We start from the raw sequence: 19377 nt of genomic DNA on the forward strand, positions 1-19377 counted from the left end.
TTAATAAATCTTGAGTCAAATGTACTGATTGAATTAAACGTATTTATTAAATTAATCCTAATACTACCTCCATTCAAGTGATAGATACTTTTATTATCTCTATATCTATTCTTGCATTGCTTTTGCGGTTTTATTCTCAGTTTCTCAGATTCTTTATTGATATGAACTCATATATTGAATAGAGGAATAAAAGATATTCACGTTATTATAAAGTGCTTCTCTTTATTTCAATATTGCATTACTTATCGAGATTTTGTAAACTTTATTAAATACCAGTCAAACTGACAGAATTTGTAAGAATCTGTGAAATTTAATATAATTATAAGAAATTTCAATGGCTGATTAACTGACGGCAGTGAATAATTTAATAACTGCCAAAATCGATTCGATATTAATTTCATAATAAAACTGCCATCCAGTCTTGTTTCCTTATTCGACCATACATTGCTTAACCATCCATCCATACCTTTACCTTACCTACCTACATAATTGTATAAACATGTAATCATTCATAACCGTTACGAAAAAGACGAAATACCATCGGACCACGTGCCGAACCTACCTACATAATATAATACGAAGCGATGACCACTTGAGACATACATATATATAGTACTAGTCCATTCATAAGAAACAGTTCATTCATGCGGGCTCGCTACTCGTGAATGGGAGCGAGCGGGACGGCAGATACCTAAGCTCGCGTTACAATGGTGAAACAATACATTCCTTGGAACTGCTCGGAACATGTTCCAGGAAATTCCGTTGTTTTTGGCCGATTGTACGGTGGCGTTCCCTTCAAGTGGTCATTGATCGAGGAGTGGGTTTAAGTGGAATTATCATAGATTTATTGTTCGTTACAATGGGGAATACTATGGATGGAAAACAATAGGTTTTTTTTCTTACTATCGATAATAAGGTTGTATTTAAGGCAGTTGTTTGAATCTGTCCGAAATTATAATAACATGTGCCATCATCATTACAATAATACCTGATAACCTTAATCATTTATGTAGGTATTGGTGTAGATTATAAATATGTAAAACTAAAAAGTGGAATTTTAAAATAATCCGAAAGAAATGCATTCTCATAACAAATTGTATGTTTTTAGGATTGAAATGATATTATTTTTCAAACGTTATTTTTTATGATCAAATGCAAGTAAGAATTTATCATTTTACGTTGTACCAATTACAATTTAACCTAAGGCAAAATTAAGTTTAATTATTATTATTATTTTGAATTAAGTGAAAACAACTTAACTTATTAAGTTAGGAGCTTTATAAACGCAGCTTTATGCTCAAGCAACAAGATTGTGTAAAAAAACATCGTCGGTGGAAGTCAAGCTTAGAGCGACACAACTATCTTGATACTTGAATGATTATTTGTTTTGTTTTTTTTCGATATGAATATATTTAATCCAATGATTTTGTTCAGTTTATTTGTTAGACAAGAAAAACATTTTTAAAGAAGACTTTTGTTACAAGACAGATTAATAATAATTCTAAGTTCATGAAACAAAATAAAAAAACTATACTTTTGAATCAAATAGGCTAGGCTAGGTATAGCTTTAATGATCTATACATCAATTATACTTTGAGCGTAGATAATATAATAAAGTAGGAAATAATATTTGAACAGTCATATATATGACTGTTAAAATATTATCTCCTACTTTATATTAAAATGTTCCATTAAATCATGGAACATTTTAATTTACCTAACGCTAGCTTTCATAATATTTTATCCTCATTTTACAGCTTACATCAACAAGTACGGTACAACTTGTAAACTTAAACTGTGCAATTGTCCTAAAAAAATCCATACAGCTTGTAAGAAACCAGCCGCACACTCCACAACATTAAACATAAAAGCCTACAACGATCAAGACACTCCGATCGCGCGAAGGCAGCTACACTCGGCGCGTAGGCCAAGTCGTACCTGCGTTAGTCCGCCGTCCTCAGTGCTCGGCGACCCGACCTGCGAACAACCCGCACGCGCCCTTACACAGTGTGCCAGTGACCATGCATGTGCTAGCCACCATACTCCTAGCTTACCTCGCGAACGAGGTCCGAGCCGTCATACGGACGCCCCTGGAAGCCTTCCGACCTTCGGGAGAGATCCACATACGCAGACCCGACAAACTCCCGTTCCTGCCGCACAGAAGAACCATGCAGCAGAAAAGCGGCCTGAGGATTCTGTATCAGACAGGCGTAAGTATTGTATGTGACACGAATATAACATTATTATATTGTGAAGCTCAATTTTGGACACTTTCCAATGTTACTTGATCTACGTTTTCACCCGTAGTGAATATGCATGATACTAGAACGATCTTTCCTTGATTGCCTGTATCTCGACGGATGTTATAGTTAATCGCAGTTTTCTAAATCAGTGTATCATTTGTATAATAATAATTAAATGCATTAACGTGTCGCAAGGTGATAGATTTTCAAAATTAAGTACCTACCTACTTAAAAATTCTTAGAATGATTGCTTTCTAATTCATTAAGATATACTTTTACGAAAATGAAATCAGTGTGTGTTTTTGCAAATGCATCATATTTAGATATACCTCAGTAAAAATAATTAATTTATCATGTCACAAAATATAACATAACTTACGATTTTAGAGGCTTTATATAAATTGGCGGGAAAAGAACAAATCATAGTTTCATAGTAAGTTTTTAAAAGTTAGCCTAACTTTTCTGCACATAAAACTATAGAACGACACCATAATCAATAGTTGAAAAAACATTTTAAAGTCTTTATGAATAATTCTCTGAAATCACTGTCCTAATTTACCGAATACTTACGTAGTTGAAAAGCTTAAAGGAAATTTAAAAAGTAGACAGCTTACACGCGAATAACAAATTAACTCAACCAAAATAGAAAACTAAAAATAATCTAGGTTCTACATTAGGTACCTTAATGTCTTTAGGCGCGCTATTTAAGTAAATTGAAGGCGTTTTATTTGCAAAGTTATTTTTGTATCAACTTCTAACTTTCAACATTTTTGACATGTTTATATATTTTAAAGTATGTTTAAATAAATCGCATATATATTACAGTATTTATCTAGTTCATTGAGAAGTAATTACTATTAAACAATTAAAAGTAAATTATTATTATCGTCTAATATCCTCCATATCTGTTATAAAAGCTTTTACAGCCCTCATTTATAACGCTATATTCTTTATTAGCATCAATAAATCTTACACAAATAATCTATTAAACATTCCACTCCATTCTAGTAGTATCTAACTATCGCAATCGTTTTATCTTACTCAGAAGTCCACTCTATAAAGCCTCTTAGAAATAAACTAAAGGAAATTCTTCATATTCGTGCGAGTTTCTTCCAAGAGTTTGAGGAAACATCTGCTGCTCTTTGGGATATGTGGATTCGTCATGCGGTGGTGTATGTGAGATTCCAGGAATACGCCTACAATTAGACCAATTAAAACCTCTATTGACCTTGCAAACGCCAAGCCCCGTGTAATTGAACGGCAAGGAAAACGATTATCATACAAAATACACCAAATTAAATTACATAGATACATTTACATTGAACCGAATTATAAAACGAAATTAAACTGTCACCAATTTCCTTCGAGCGGCCATGCGATCGACCGCAATAATTACATTGACTTTAATAAAAATAGAAAAGGAGTCACGGATATCAAGTTTTGTAAGTCATATTTTAAAAACAACGTTAATCATATTATTATGCCTAATTTTAAAGTCGATTCAAGAAGATAATCGTTCTAAGCTGTAAGTAATTGCGTGTATTCGAAAAGCGATGTAGCTTTGGTTGTGTTCGTGGTGTAAAATGAGCTGTGTTATTTGTGCATTAGAATTGATAATGGGTTGAAGTTTTGTGCGTTTATAAGGATGAATTTAAAGATAGTGTATCGTGCACGCTTGCGTAGGAGCATGCGTAACGCCGGTAGCGGCAGGTGTTCATTCATTCATTCTTATCTTGACAGCTTTGATGACTTACGATCGAGACTCGGGCCAGTGTGTGCTATTTAAAAAAAAACGTATCTTTTTCCCTTTTTATGTCACTGGCTATAAGCCCATTCGTAACGGTAACCTTTTCGGTCGTACGTCTCATTGTGGAATGGAATTCAAGAGATATCTCGTTGTTAATTCATATGCAATTCGTGTTTAAATCTTGACAGGCATGAATGGATTGGAAGGTCATATTATGTTGACTTTCATTTATTTTTGTGTACACTTATATCGAGATATACTTTACCCTTACGTGAAATTAAGTTTAACACATTATTAGCGTAGGTACCTACTTGTTTCATGAACAATTCACGTTTCTTACTTTTTACTGAAAGCTCCTTTCATTTAAAATACATGTAGAACGTTTTATTGAGAACTACTATCCTCCGAGGACTGAACAAATACTTCATACAAGTTAGAAGGAGGAAACCCGCGGCTCATTGCTTGTTCCTACAAACAAAAGAGTAACATTTGTATACCAAAACCGCAGGAGGGTGGATGGTACTGATCATCCGTTTTGCAACAGAAAACAATTGAGCATTTTAAGGCGAGCTTTTTCAAATGTACCGAATACCATTGATATAACCAAAGAAAAGATACGCTAGATTATAGCATATTACACTGAAAGCATTGTAAATTGATTGTTTTCACGTTGTCATGGTAACGAAAACGATTTTCAAGATCTACTGCATAGTGCAAACTACAAATAAAAAGACAAGGACATACACTTTTATCACAAGAATGAAATGTCTATACATAGATATAAAATACAAGTAGGTAGGTAAGGCAGCATCAACGTATAATGTACCTACGTCCTACATTCATATAATAAATTAGACAAAATCTTTTCTAAAGCATTGAGCCAGAGTGTCAATGTCACATCCTTTTTGGCAGGTGGCGACAGCTTAAATAGGATAATGGATAAGCAATTTTACCATTACCATGATAACAAGCATGTTTGATTGACTAGAGGCCATTCTGTACCGAAATTTAATACTATAATGGACTAGAATTTATTCTTATCCTTGTATAAAATACTACATATTATGTTTATTCAAGGATGTATTAAATTTATTAACCGACTTCAAAAAAAAGGAGGAGGTTATCAATTCGGCCGGTATGTTTTTTTTTTTTTTTATGTATGTACACCGATTACTCCGAGGTTTCTGAACCGATTTACGTGATTCTTTTTTTGTTCGATGCGGGATGGTGTCGAATTGGTCCCATAAAAATTTTATTCGGATAGGCCCAGTAGTTTTTATTTTATGAGCATTTTTGTCTGTAGGTATTTGTGAATTTTGCAAGTGCAAGTTTGAAGTCGGTTGTTTTTAACGCAGTTATTACTTGTTATTTCTTCAATGGTTTCTATTTTCGTGGATATATTTGTATTTTCAATATTAACTTTCTAACTTCTATATTTTATAAATGTTATAACGATTGAAATCAACTAGGAAATACTAAATAATCTCGAGTATAAATAAATAATTGTTAGGTTATCACATACCACACTACAACTACCCTCCAATCATTCGTCTTACAAACACTTATTAAATCATAGTGAAGTCGCATCGCAAATCAATTAAAGTCGTTTAATTACTCGAAATGAAATCGTAATTTCCATGTGTCGTATAAATATCCGATAGGATGACAAGAAAGACGGAGGCGGACATAACGGCGGTCGCGCAAACACCCGCCGGACGCAGTGGAAAAAATTTTTAATGCATAAAATTATCGCTTTCCACACAAATCGACGCATTTATATATTAATACATATGCCTGATGATACGTTGGCTGATGCCATTCGAAACATACGGATACTCGTAACAGTAGACATGTATTTTGCATTAATAAACCTGAATGAAATGCCTAGTTTCCGATACATCTGAATATAGCTTTTTGTAGTCGATATTAATATTAATACCTATCAATGCTGTTGTTTCAACTTAAACATGCTATTGGAGCTTCATTATAATATTTAAAATGGTTTTCACGTTTTTATATTTTTTTAGTTTATTTATATCATTTGATTTTTTATGGGCTAGTATAAGGAAGGAAAAATTATTTTCGACACAAACACGTATGAGATGGCGGGCAAACCTAAACTTAAACTGCACATGCGTTTTTCTTTAGTCAATTTGTATATTTGCAAAACAATGCAACTCAAGTACAAAGCAGCCATTTAGAGCACGTGATATTGACACTAAAATGTTATTAAAGACGAAATTGGAAGTCACAATAAATAAACGCAACCGTGCAAAATGTCGTGCGTTTGAACACACTCACTTAACTTATGCAATGATCCGAATAGCCATTGCTGCCTACGTGATTGAATCTATGGGGAAAACGCCTTATTTGGCACCACCGCACATTACGGAAGCCGCAGTTTATGTTTAATATTGTGTTCCAACTATTTACATAACATTTACATCCTAGCGGGGGAGGGAACGCGAATCAATGGTACCTACTGCGTGGATTGCGCTCCCAATATAGAAGTTGTAATGATAAGAATTTACTCAGAGATATAACGTTTGTGCTCTGCGTTTATACGTTGAAATTCACACAACATATCTATACTCTACTCGAGTTTATCGAGAAATGCGACCAGCTTTCTTCAATGAAATAATTCCTTACTGCGTTAACTTTTACGTTCGTAACTGCCCTTGATATATTTACTGTATGTACTTGTGTACGAGTTCTTACACAATAACTGGAAGCGGTTATGCGACATTTCATGCACTATTCGCGGAACGAATTGCGAGATTGTGTTAAATAAACTGTACGTTTAATAGTATAACAATTAAGTCTTCTTCATGGATGGAGAGATTCGAAGACACGAGTCAACAAAGAAAAGTGAAGGTAAAAAGCGACCTCAAGGGCGAGATCGAGCCACGTAAGGCGGGGATACAATGCTAGGAATGTTGTCCAAATGTTAGCCGCCTTGCTAACATAGATAATCATTTCTATACACCTATAGATACTATTCGTTGGTATACTTTTGTGCGTGGTTTTGTTTTATGTAATGTAAACGCGTGCAGAAATATGTTACGAAAAAGTTTTATAAAGTCCAATTTATTTTAAATGTGACCAAAGGATAAAACAATTATTAAATAAATGTTGCACATACAAATTCATGCCTTTCGTTCGTGACCTATTAAGATACAATTCATAAAAAGAGTAAAAAGCCCATTAAAAATTAAGCAAAACTACGAAAAACAGCATTCGAAACTTATGAACGAGTGTCCAATATAAATATTAATTTTACCAGCTTAGTGAACTGTCCTTATGAACACAGTATAAGAAAATGTAAAGAAAAAGATCCAATAAGAGAACTGAGGTCGGGCACCTGCGTTACGCGACAAAAAATCTAATCTTTTTTGTTATCACAGTTCGAAAATAAACAAATCGACACGAGGGACCGGAAAGTTTTGATTTAATACGTTTTTACGTCCTATTATGTTTATTCGTTCTGGTTTTATAATTTATTTTTTGGAATCGCCTCGTATATGAGGGATTGGAAATGCGGTTTGGTTTTTTTTGTTTTTTTTTTACGTACTTCGCTCTAATAATAGTATTTACGAATGAATAATTGAAGTAGCGTGTTCAATTCTGACGTACCTACAGCGCAAGCTTAACAACCCATATTTCATACACTACTACAATGTAGTTCTTACAAATTCATATCAATAACTGAAGACATATCTCCGTGCTGCCGTCAACAAAATTTCGTCGTCTTTATGCTCATCCCTTTCAATCTGGCACACTTGAGCGTCGGAATGGGGTCCCCGTCTAAAGAGACACGTGCGTTATCAATACCCTCCGGATGCCGGCACAATAGTGTACGATGGCACCTTTGAAAGCCCGTCTGTACTGCGGGTTCTGTCTAGTGTTACTACTGTACTCTTCGAAGATTCTTAATATCTATATTTGTATATGTGAATGCTTACACTGCAAAGAGATTTAATTTTGTATGTTGGTAATGGCTATTCATTACATATACAAAAACAGACTATTCTCACTAACTTCTCACTAAGCTTTTTGAAGCTTTCTTTTTATATTTGTTCCACGTGTTGTTATATTCTTTCTGAGTGGTATGGGTTGTATTTTATACACCTACGAATGCACAATATTAATTGGAATTTGTCCAATGTTAACGTAAATCTATAGACATGGTGGTATAAAATACCCGGTATCTAATACTAAAAGTTTATATACTATCGCATGCTCGTCGGTGATATTTTCTTATGAACGTTGCTTTAGAAGTTTATCTTTAATTCGTTTTACACATCACTCATAATAATCAAACCTAAACCTTGCATAGCATGAATAAATCCAACAAATAATCCAACTGATTAATCAACCTACGGCCGTTTTAATCATTGTGATTAAAACGCAGGGCGTACAGACTACACAATCTCATTTATACTTAGGGCGGCCGTACACGGACCGCTTCAAGCAATTGAGACCGACGGCTTGAAGCCGCGACCGCGGGGTGAACTATGGATAATTCACTGCCGTACACGGACTGAGCCGTCGCGAATGCTTCAAGCTGTCAACTGCGCAGTTTGTAGCGACAGCTCGAGCAGTCTACGATCGACCGCTCGAGCAGTCCGTGTACGTCGTTAACTGCTCGAGCCGCCCGTGTACGGCCGCTCTAAGTAGACACAGACTACACAAGCTCACGTATACATTAGTATACTAAGTATCGATGTTATTCCTGGTTATTGGACACCTAGCGCATACAATGAGGCTACGCGAGACGCTAATGCGAGCTAATTGAGGCGCGTGTGTGCGTTGCGCGCTTCCGGCGCCGTTGATGTCTTTTCAACGAACGTTGCTTGTGCGTGTTATATGCCAATATGGTGAAGCTTTTATTTGTTAATTGTTTTGTAACAGCTTGGCTTTAATTACAATTACGTGTACTCGTAAAGGTTCAAATCAAAACTGTAATTCAGTCCTTATAATCCGTAGCAGTTACAATTTACATGTGAACAGAAATTTGAATGCGAGTAAAAGTCGGCTAAAATAATAAAAAACATGCATTGGTCTATTTGCTTAATAATTTTAGAGTAAGAATATTTGTATTAAACAGAGCAGAAGGCGGTAAATTATCCATAACATTGTTCCATAATTTTTAGGTAAGTTATTGCAACTTATTCGTTCATATAAAGTAAAATAGATGTGGAAAATATCTGTGCCATGGACTGCAATGTGACTCACTGTTTTATAATCAATACTCTAAACATGTAATATAATACTCTTTTTGCATGTTTACAATTAACATCACTCTTTTTATGTTACTTCTATTTTGTATTATTTATTTGAATGATCGTAATATGTTTTGAGTAAGCTAATAACTACTCAACCGCTCATGCTATATGTATATTATCTATTTATTTTGTGTTTTCTGGTCTTTTTCTAGTATTTTCTTGCGACTGCATAATAACAAAATATCACAATCATAACATAAGTAGGTTATACATGAAAAGCTATAGCTCTGCCTCATCGACCAAAAAAAACCTATATTAATTCGCGCTCAAGGCGATGAGGCAACAAAAAGTCGATCTTTGACTAATTACAAATGTAATATATAAAATATAGCTGCGGGGTTTTTGTCGTTTATTTGTAATACATCAGCTACCTGAGTTCCCGCGTCCGGCGCCCCGGGCATATCATACAATTATTGTACTTGATCGATTAATTACAACGTCTAAACAATGTTGTCGTATAATTATAGGTATTCATATTTAGTAGAGATAAATCCGGCTATCGCGGCTTAATCTCTACATATGAAAGATTTTTATCAAAGCTTTCAAAGAACCAGGATTAAAAAGGGTTTTCATATTATCAATTAGAAACGAAGATTCGTAATCGTATCTATCTATAATATAATATTATAAATACATTTATAAGCAAAAAGGGCATACTATAACATACAAGCCTAAAATTTAAAGAAACTCAAGTTAATTGGATCTCAGTCCCATCTAAAAGAAGGTAGGTAGACGTAGGAAGAATTACGCAAATCTCAAAAGTGAAACCTTTGTATCTTGAGCATAGGTATGCATATGGGCAGTGTTGTTCGACCTTAAAGAAATGTAAATAAATAGAACGTTAAAACAACACTGATTGTTCAGCCTACCACACAAAAAATGGAAGACGGAGGCGTGTGCCCACATAGGGCCGGTACTACAAAGGTTGCAGAAGGCCGTTTGGGCAAGATTAGTATAAGGTTATTTACACACTTGCGACTCAACTAATAGTAATCATATGTACAAATTTAAAGTTTCATGAATAAGAACAAAAATCAAAATTAAACGTTGTTGAAGAGATATTAATTTATATCCTTTATTTAAAAGGCAGAACATGATAAATAACATTTTTAATCGACCAAGGCTTTTACTAAGCAATATCGAGCAACGTCGCATCTCGTATGAACAATCTCTTATAATAGGTGCGTCTCGCCACCTGTTCACACCGGATACCTCGCCCCGCGACCCCACAGCTCAATACTTAAGAAAAACACGAACATCTCCAGCGCTGCGCCATTGGAAAAGAAAACGTATTACATTTCATGAAAGCTCATTTTCATCAGCACACAGGCTTAAACGTAAACCTAAACTTCTTAACTGCTCCGAGATTTGCGCTTTGAGAAATGCTCTCAATATACACTTTATACCTTTGTATTACGGTTCACAACTTTATAATCGAAATCTTAATTTTCGTTACTAAAAGGACGAAATTTAAACATGCTTAAAACTGTTGCTCGCGGCTAACGCGAACGCGAACGGTCAAGTTACGGGCGCTTCAAACAAATAATACAAAACGTTAAAAAACCTAACAGACCTACACAAAAAATAATGTAAAACAGTTTAGTGAGACACGCGATAAAATATAATTTGATAACATCATATTATAATGAGTTACAAGCCCCATTATTTGATACAATTTGAAGATCTGCTAAATTTGAATTAGTTCTCATCAAATGTATTATTTCGTATAATACTATTATTAGTTTTACACAAGGAAAGGGTATACCGCTAATAGAAAGCAATAAAAATAAAACAATGTTTCGCCCATCTAATTGAATATTCTACGTCGTCTAAATGGTGATTTTCTTACAAACTGCATTAGCATTCCGGCCGACGTGCAAGATCCGTTAAATAAAATTATGTTCACGGCACTATACGAGTACATAACAATTTGTCGTCTATAATTGATTTGTTTATGTTACGTCCGTTCGTATTGACTGTCTTTGATTTGCATTTTAATCCATTAAACGTTGAATTGGCAGGTGGTTGGGGCGAGTCAACAACCCAACAAAACCATACATTGTGCTCGGCCCGTAAGCTTTTTTGTTGGCCGTACAAAAGGGCTATATCCGGCTTTTGTAAGATCCATCCAAGGCTGTTTCCGCGAAACACATCGCAATAGAGAAGAAACGGGAAGTGTATCCGGAACAAGTAAAAAAATGTTTTCACGCCTCTAATTTCTGTAGGGCTGTCTAAACTTACAAAACGAAGAATAATAGTTTCGTTGATAAAAGCTCACATTAATTTTACATGCTAGATAAAATATAAAATTCACATCATTTATTAACATATGAATCCATATGTCAAACAGCGAACAATAAAAACTAATTTATGGCGGTACTTAAAATGCCTATCAAAAATACGTCGAGACAAAAACACAACAACCATTAAAAGTTATAATAAAGATCTATAATTATTATAAATGGCGTCCGCTCGAACTAGCCCTGAGATATGTCTGCGCAGAAAAAATGTTCCCACAGCCAACAGGTTGCCGAATGGAATGTCTTCCGGACGGAAGTAAGCCTAAGACCGATGGTCCTTTGCCACGAAAAAAACCTGAATGGATTCGGAGAGCACATGTTCGTATGTGCCCAGTGAATAATTAAGATTACCATCTTTTGGACGTCATTATAACGATCTCCCGTCTCCCGTCCAGCTAGCGTTCCTTCAAAGGACGGCAGGTGCGGGACTGCGGGGCGAACACATTTCGAATCTCCCACGCGTTTGAAGACACAGTTTCCTTTGTATTTCAACCTTACAATTCGCCCCGTGCAAAATGTTTACTGCCGCTAGGATTTGCCGATGTATCAATGCAAAACTGATTGATGCGCGTTGAATTTATAAAATGTGTCGAATTGATTGTATATGCATGTCGATTGGGAAGTTTCTTGAATGACCCGCGTTGTGTGCCTTGCGAAATATTCAATTTGGTACGCGTTATTCATGAATGAAATATGCGAATGTTTTTTTTTATTTATGGTGTTGATAGCGATGAACTTTCATAGTGTCTTAATCCGTTCAATATAGAATTTTAAAGCTTTTTTAAAATTATTATAAGTAACTTATACAAGGAAAGATCGTTCAAAATCGCAAATAATTATTAATATTCTTTGTTTATTATTTTAATTTTAGTATTAATGAAATAATCCGTTAATTCCAGGTTTCAGAGGAGGATCTACCGGACTGTAGAGCGCGGCAAGTGTGCAGTAGAGTGGATTTGTACGATACAACGCAGCCCTGGATCGAGAGGAAATGCCGCTGTTTGGGACACAGGCCGTGTTCTAGGTGAATATCTTATTAAAAAACCTTAATTTTTAGATGTAATTACTAGCATTCATATAAAGTGTAATCTACTAACACAAAAGTGACAATAGAGCAATATTAATAAATTATATATATAATAAATTAGACTAATCAAAAGCTATTCATATTCAATTCATATATACTTACATAGTTTTAAAGTTTAAACTTTTAAAGTAGATCCGGAAAGCATTATATTACGATTATGTGGCCAACAATATAACGGTGTTAAAGTGGACATTTTACATTTCTAGCCATTACTTATGAGACTAACTACTCCATTAGCGAGTACCGGTATGACAATAAATATAATGAGATAAAATAAGTGAAATAACCCAGTTTTAGATCGGCTTGTCATACCTCCATCCTTGTGCGGACATTCAGTTGCATATTTGGACGAAGGCTTTATTTTACAGATTTTATGATAGTTGTTTTATTTTATAAATTATATTGCATAATACTGATCAGGGAAATATGTTAAGGACAGTTCATCGATTACCCTGTGCATTTAATTCAACAATAATATACGAATAATTTCAAAGTAAACATTAAACATTATCTAATTAATTTCTTTTTAATTTCAGCGACCTATCAGCGGACGACAACCACACGCTGGCCGACAAGACCACGCTTTACAAAACGTGCGAGCCCGTGAAGCGGTTACCCAAATGCCGATACTTCAAAGATGCCGCATGGACCATATTCTCGTTACCAGACAGTAACGCCACTCAGCAGATTGTCAATTGCCACTGCCCCAAGTCGTCCGTCACGTATCTGTTGAAGAAGCTGCCGTACACGACACCTAGCGGCGAACAGGGGAATCAGTACCAGTTCGCGTGCTCGCCGCAAAGCGTGAGTATTGAGCTTTTATAGTTCCACTATACGCCGCTAGATGGCGCTGATATTTTGCGCTTAATTTTGTTGTTTGTTTATTAAAATATTTTTTGCTGATTTATAATGCGTTTATTTAATCAAATAAAAATAAATATTGATCAGTACCAATTTAAATTTATAAACAGCTTACTAAGAACAAAAAATATCGAGCATTTGACTTAGATATTAATTCCATAATTCCTGAATTAGTTCTGTAACGATAACTTTAAACTTTCTAGTGACTTCAAACTTATTCTAATCATAATTTATAAATTACAGAGGCTGAGGTGTTCCCGAAAAGAGCCGTGCCGGCTATTCAGCGCGCGCCGTCGTCACGAACAAATCGACGAAGTGAATGCAAGCACGATATGCCAATGTCCAAGAGATCACACGTGTCCTAAACATCACATAGAGCCTGGTGTACTGCCCGGCGTCACCTACGTAGCAGAGGACATCCGCACGTACCACGGCTACTGCATGCCCGAACCACCGCCCGACACCTACCGATTCGTAGGCGATAAAGACTGAAACGCGCCACAAACGACTTGTGATCACCTTACAACTTCGCGCTTTCTCACACCTGTTCAGTACAAAATTTTAGGCAATCGCGAAGACGCTTGTATCCTACTTCTAGTTAGCAATTTCGAACGTTAACTGTTCGGAATATATGGTATTAACTAACGATAACAAGTAACGTTACTAATGAGAGCTAACTTATATATTTCTGGCCAGTTTACGCGGACCCATAGACACTATGATGACCTCAGTGTAAATATAAACTAAGTCTCGATATCGGTATTACTTAGGTATTGTTTCTGTTATGTTTTGTAAATAATAATTTTAAGTGTAAGAATCATTCCAAACGTTTAGTTTAAATTATTTTTTCATATTTTAATACTTGCCATACTTACATAGTTGTTGCGGATTTGGATAGAGTTGAATTATTTCATGAAGACGAGGCGGGATTTTTTTGTTTTATTAGTATAACAATTAAGTTGTTTCAGACTTAATCTAAATAGGTACACTATCATTTTAAAATTTTACTTAATCAAACACACAATCACACAGTTTTTTTTATAAGAATACTGTTATTAGGTATTTATTCAATTCTATTTTTTATTCGTTAATATTTGCTTGTGAATTGTGATATACCAACTAGACGGATATCGTGATATAATTTTAACATTTTGAATGCGAGTCATGAATATAAGTAATTTTATTTTTGTGACAACATCTATGAATAAATGGGCATGAAATGTATCATCTCGCATATAAAATTTCGTGAATGATATTTATATTTGTGTTATTATTCTGCCCGCCTCTGTGAGATGATAAACTTTTTTCGTAATAAGACTGTTGCTGTGTTTCCATGTCTTCCAAACAAAGACAAATTTGTTTATTGTGTTTATTTGCGATTGTATGCTGTTTGTGTTAAAAAGCCATACTTTGGTTATACATATTAAAATGCGATTATACACTAGGCATTTTAAAGAATATGCTTATATGAATATAGATTGTTCGGTTGTTTTTTATTGAATTTGTGTATGTATGCAATCTTGTCTAGAATCGCATTAATCATGTATTTATGTAAATATGAGAAAAGTGTTAATAAATGTATAATACCGATGGGCGGTATGTCTTCCTTGTTTTATGTATAGAGTATAAGTTAAATTATTGACACAAAAAGGATTAAATGTTTCAATATCATAACTATGTTTATTTATTATAATCCACTAGCTTTAAGCATCATTGAATTAAACTTGAGTTGTGTTGTGAAAGCAGTAATAAATGATTTTATTTTATTTAATTGACATCGAGTAATTAGGGTCTAGCTGAATGTAGTTCACGCTGCATTATTCATTAATTGAATGCACTACATTGTCGCGACATCAGAATAAACAATATTCAAATAAACAGTCCAACTTTTTAAGTACGATAGTATACAAGCTAATAATATAAGGGCGGGTCACAGGGTGAAATGAAACTATTTTAGCACCAACCTTTTTTGAATGGTTTTAGTGCCCACCAAAAATTTAAATACAGGCCTATTGGTTCTACACACTCACACGCATTGACCATTCTACGAAAAAAGGAGAATTTGCTAACATACATTTAACTCATATTGTTAGATCTTTAGTCCTTACAACATTCACAGTTCAACGACACTCCTTTAGTAGTCCTGGTCATGTAGTACAATGTTTATCCCACGGTTCGCGCTATTCATATAAATCTTTGCTTCGAGTAGTTCGATGTTAGTAACTGCAGCGGATCTCGGGTTTCAAGTCTATTCCCATAGGAAGTGCAATTTATACGTTCAAAGGATGGTTAGTATAGTTTTAGTTCAGCAACAATGTAAATGAACAAATTAGTTATTTCGTCTTCCATTTTATGTTTATTTGAGGACGTTAAACTACAAGCTTTTTACTGACAACAATAAATGCCAATGATTTATTTATTCGTAGGAAGGTGTTCCTTCTGTTTTATATTTTAGTTACTATGTTTTAAGCACTTAAATCGTACAAACATAAATTCAAGAAATACGATTATTGGATCAAAAAGAAACAACCGTTATTAATGTATTGACTAGTGAAAGGAAAACTGTCTAACAAATCGTTATATCTAACTTGCGAACAAAAATACGTGCGATTTTTCTTCACATTATGTAACATACACTCTCAGTGCAAGCAGGCCTTAGCTCACCTGGATTGCCTTGACTTTTAAACCAATTACAATTGCGCTGCGCGTCCATTTCCCGCAAAGAAAGGACATGCCCTGCTCCCGCGCATTACTCCCCGTGGCCAATCATTGATTGCATTCTAATAACGAGGGAAGGGCGAAAAAACTATTCGCTTTCCGTTAATACACGGCCGTAATAGAGTGGTTTGTAATCATCTGTACTTCATAAAAACGCACTTTTCTACACTACTGTACCGTGCGCTACAATTTACGTAAACTTCGCTGTGTGTTGTATAATAAAGCTATTTATTTCTTTGTTGCTTTGATGTAATTACGTATTAAGTGCTTAATTATAAAATTTACTTACAAATTCACTGCGCTAAAAAGCTCTTTATGAAATACGAGGTTAAAGGCGCAGGTGCGTCTAGTTATAAAAGCGTAGCGACAAATGAGCCGTATAGTACCAATAACAATAATTTTCAGATGTCACAAACCTCGGTGAATGAACCTGAGAAGACATTAATAATTTCAGGTAGCTATTTACCAAAATTCAAAATTCTCATCGAAGTACTGAATACTTCAAATAGTTACGACGAAATATTTTAGTTTAAGGTCCCTACATCGCCCTAAAATTGCGAATGCATTAATTTATTATTATTATATCGGAGTGCATAGGTATATTGCGTATGTAGGTAGAAAATATTCATCACTTTGCGAAAAATATTTAAACTCTGGAAGAAAGAAAAATACCCCAAAAACATATATAAAAATACGTACCTACGTTAAATAATTTAAAAAATGCTTGTTATATTAAAATAGTCGACGGTCCTGTTACTACAAGATATAATTCACAGCGACTCACGTTCAACAGCTCTTACAGACGAAATATTACAGTATTATTATAAAATCTAGGTTTCTGGCGACGTTCGTAACAATCGGTACAGTTAGGACACCACGACTTTACTGAATTAAACTGTAATCCCACTAGCATCATTTCAATATTTCGTGATTTTCGTATCAAAACGCCACAGTCGTTATCATTTAACATTCTATAATGGCTCTTATGTCGAACGGGTCAAGAGTTAGTTACGATTAGTGTTTTTATTGAAATTTCAAGCCATGTTTTCCTCGAAAGCAACATTTTGTATTTCCTTATCAAAAAATATTGCTGGAATGCATCTACATTGGATCAATTTAATTATGAATGATGGAATTCGAGTAATGAAGTAAATAGAAGATAATAGGTACTTGAAAGCATATAGAAAGAAACCAATTCATAACGTTTAAGTTATTTACTAACGGAAAAGTATATTAAGTAACTGTTAGTTGTGTCCCTCAGTGTTAAGTGGAAAGGTTTGTAAACATCCTGAGGGAATATAGCATTTTCCGGTTAAAGAGTTGATTGTTTGTTAATTAAGGTTCTGTTCGTTTAAATAAGCAGTACATTATATGAAGTCTGATTGTGATTACGTTCTAATCGAATATAGAAGACATTTGGAATAAAAAATTAAAATGATAATAATACAAGAATAAAATTAAACAAGAAATTATTAAACTCCTTCATAGTATATATAATAAAAAGTCATACTTTGCTACTAACGTATACAATCTCGTACAATAAAGCACGGTCAACCAATAAACTATAAACATTATGCCGCGCCAAACAAAGACATCAACGGGTTAATTTTCAAGACGTTTGATGGTTTCTACGAAACAGATACGCCGTAAGCAATATGTTTGTGGTGAGAACTGTACGAGTGGAGCGGATTGCGGTTCAAAACTGGGATTCGTTAGCCGAGATTAATATTTAACCCAATTTCTCTTTGATTATTCAAATTCAGTTCCATAGTGCTTGCTTATGTGAGGATTTATTTTTGTGCATGTTAAATGTAAAATGCTTAGGTAAAATGTTTAACTGAAGTGGTCGGTTTTTTGATAAATACGAGCAGACGAGTCCAGGATTCTTGTCCGAGATACAATCGCAACTTACAACCAATGTTATTTTTGTGTGCATTGCACTATAAAGTGTTTTTAATTTATACTAATTCGAATGTTTCACTATATTTATTACTAGCTATGCCGCGTGGTTTCACCCGCGTGGCTCCGCTCCTGTTGGTCTTAGCGTGATAATATATAGCCTATATTACTCGTGGATAATGTAGCTTTCGAATGGTAAAAGAATTTTTAAAATCGGTCCAGTAGTTTATGAGCCTATTCATTACAATCAAACAAACAAACAAACAAAGTTTTCCTCTTTATAATATTATTAGTGTAGATCAGTTCAGTAAGAACAAAACTTTCAACACATTTATGAAAATGGTAATAATTGCAACTACCAGATAGAACTGTCGCTTTTACGGACAAGCCTTCTCTTATAATGTCATCCGTAATAATTTGGACAAAAAAATCTTATCATTTCTCTTTGTAGAGGTAACGCATCCCCAGCATTGTCACCGGTCGAACTCGTTCACAATGTTCCCACGTATATAAAAAAAAACACATTTACAATCATATAATCTCAACGTTTTGAGTAAATTAAATGCACTTCGAGGAATCCATAAGAACGGAGGCTACACAACGCAATAAACACGTAGGTAATGCAATCCTTGAAGCTTTGAAATATAAAGTGATTACGGGAATGAAATAAAAAAGTATTCCATTAAACGGCAGGCTATGGAGATTGTTTTCTCCGTCTATTTGCTGATCCACTGATTGAATCCTTAATTGGGACCACCCGGGAATCAATTTTGCCGTAGAAGCAACGCTACCGTGTTATTGAAGAACTACTTTTTACCACCCTCTTAGTACTGGGCAAACAGGAATGTTAATTAAATTACGGGAAATATAGCATTACACCATACTTGGCTGACAAATTGAGTGTGAATTAAATATCTTCTGTATATTCTCTTACATCAATCTCGTATCATGATGTTGGATGCCAGTCACACGGAAACTATGCAACTTATCGTCATAAAATCTGTGCTTATCTGTTTGTTTGTTTACTGCAATTTAACTCACAAATAACTCGACCGATTTTAATACACTTAAATTCAGAGTTCAAGTATCAGTAATATAATTACAAGTATCAGTTATTAACCTATGCTTATTTTAATATGTATTAAAATATCTTGAATGAGATAAATCTTGTTTATTAATAATAGAACAACAAACAATTAAAACACAGGAATCCATCACTTGTTCATACTTACTTTGA

The 19377-nt window shown here is 34.5% G+C and overlaps 2 protein-coding genes across 2 annotated transcripts in view; one reads left to right on the forward strand and one right to left on the reverse strand.

Moving 5' to 3' along the window:
* The window catches only part of LOC123698313 (elongation factor-like GTPase 1), a 99255-nt gene that overhangs the window by 15052 nt on the left and 64826 nt on the right, over positions 1 to 19377 (reverse strand). The gene's annotated exons all lie outside the window — the stretch shown is intronic.
* Positions 1962 to 15197, forward strand: LOC123698321 (protein giant-lens). Its single transcript, XM_045644904.1, has 4 exons — positions 1962 to 2210; positions 12475 to 12599; positions 13199 to 13466; positions 13767 to 15197. Exons 1-4 carry the CDS (start codon positions 2022 to 2024, stop codon positions 14013 to 14015), a joined length of 831 nt encoding a protein of 276 aa, XP_045500860.1. The 5' UTR covers positions 1962 to 2021; the 3' UTR covers positions 14016 to 15197.

The sequence above is a fragment of the Colias croceus genome, chromosome 16 (genome assembly GCF_905220415.1).
Source record: "Colias croceus chromosome 16, ilColCroc2.1".
Lineage (NCBI taxonomy): Eukaryota > Metazoa > Arthropoda > Insecta > Lepidoptera > Pieridae > Colias > Colias croceus.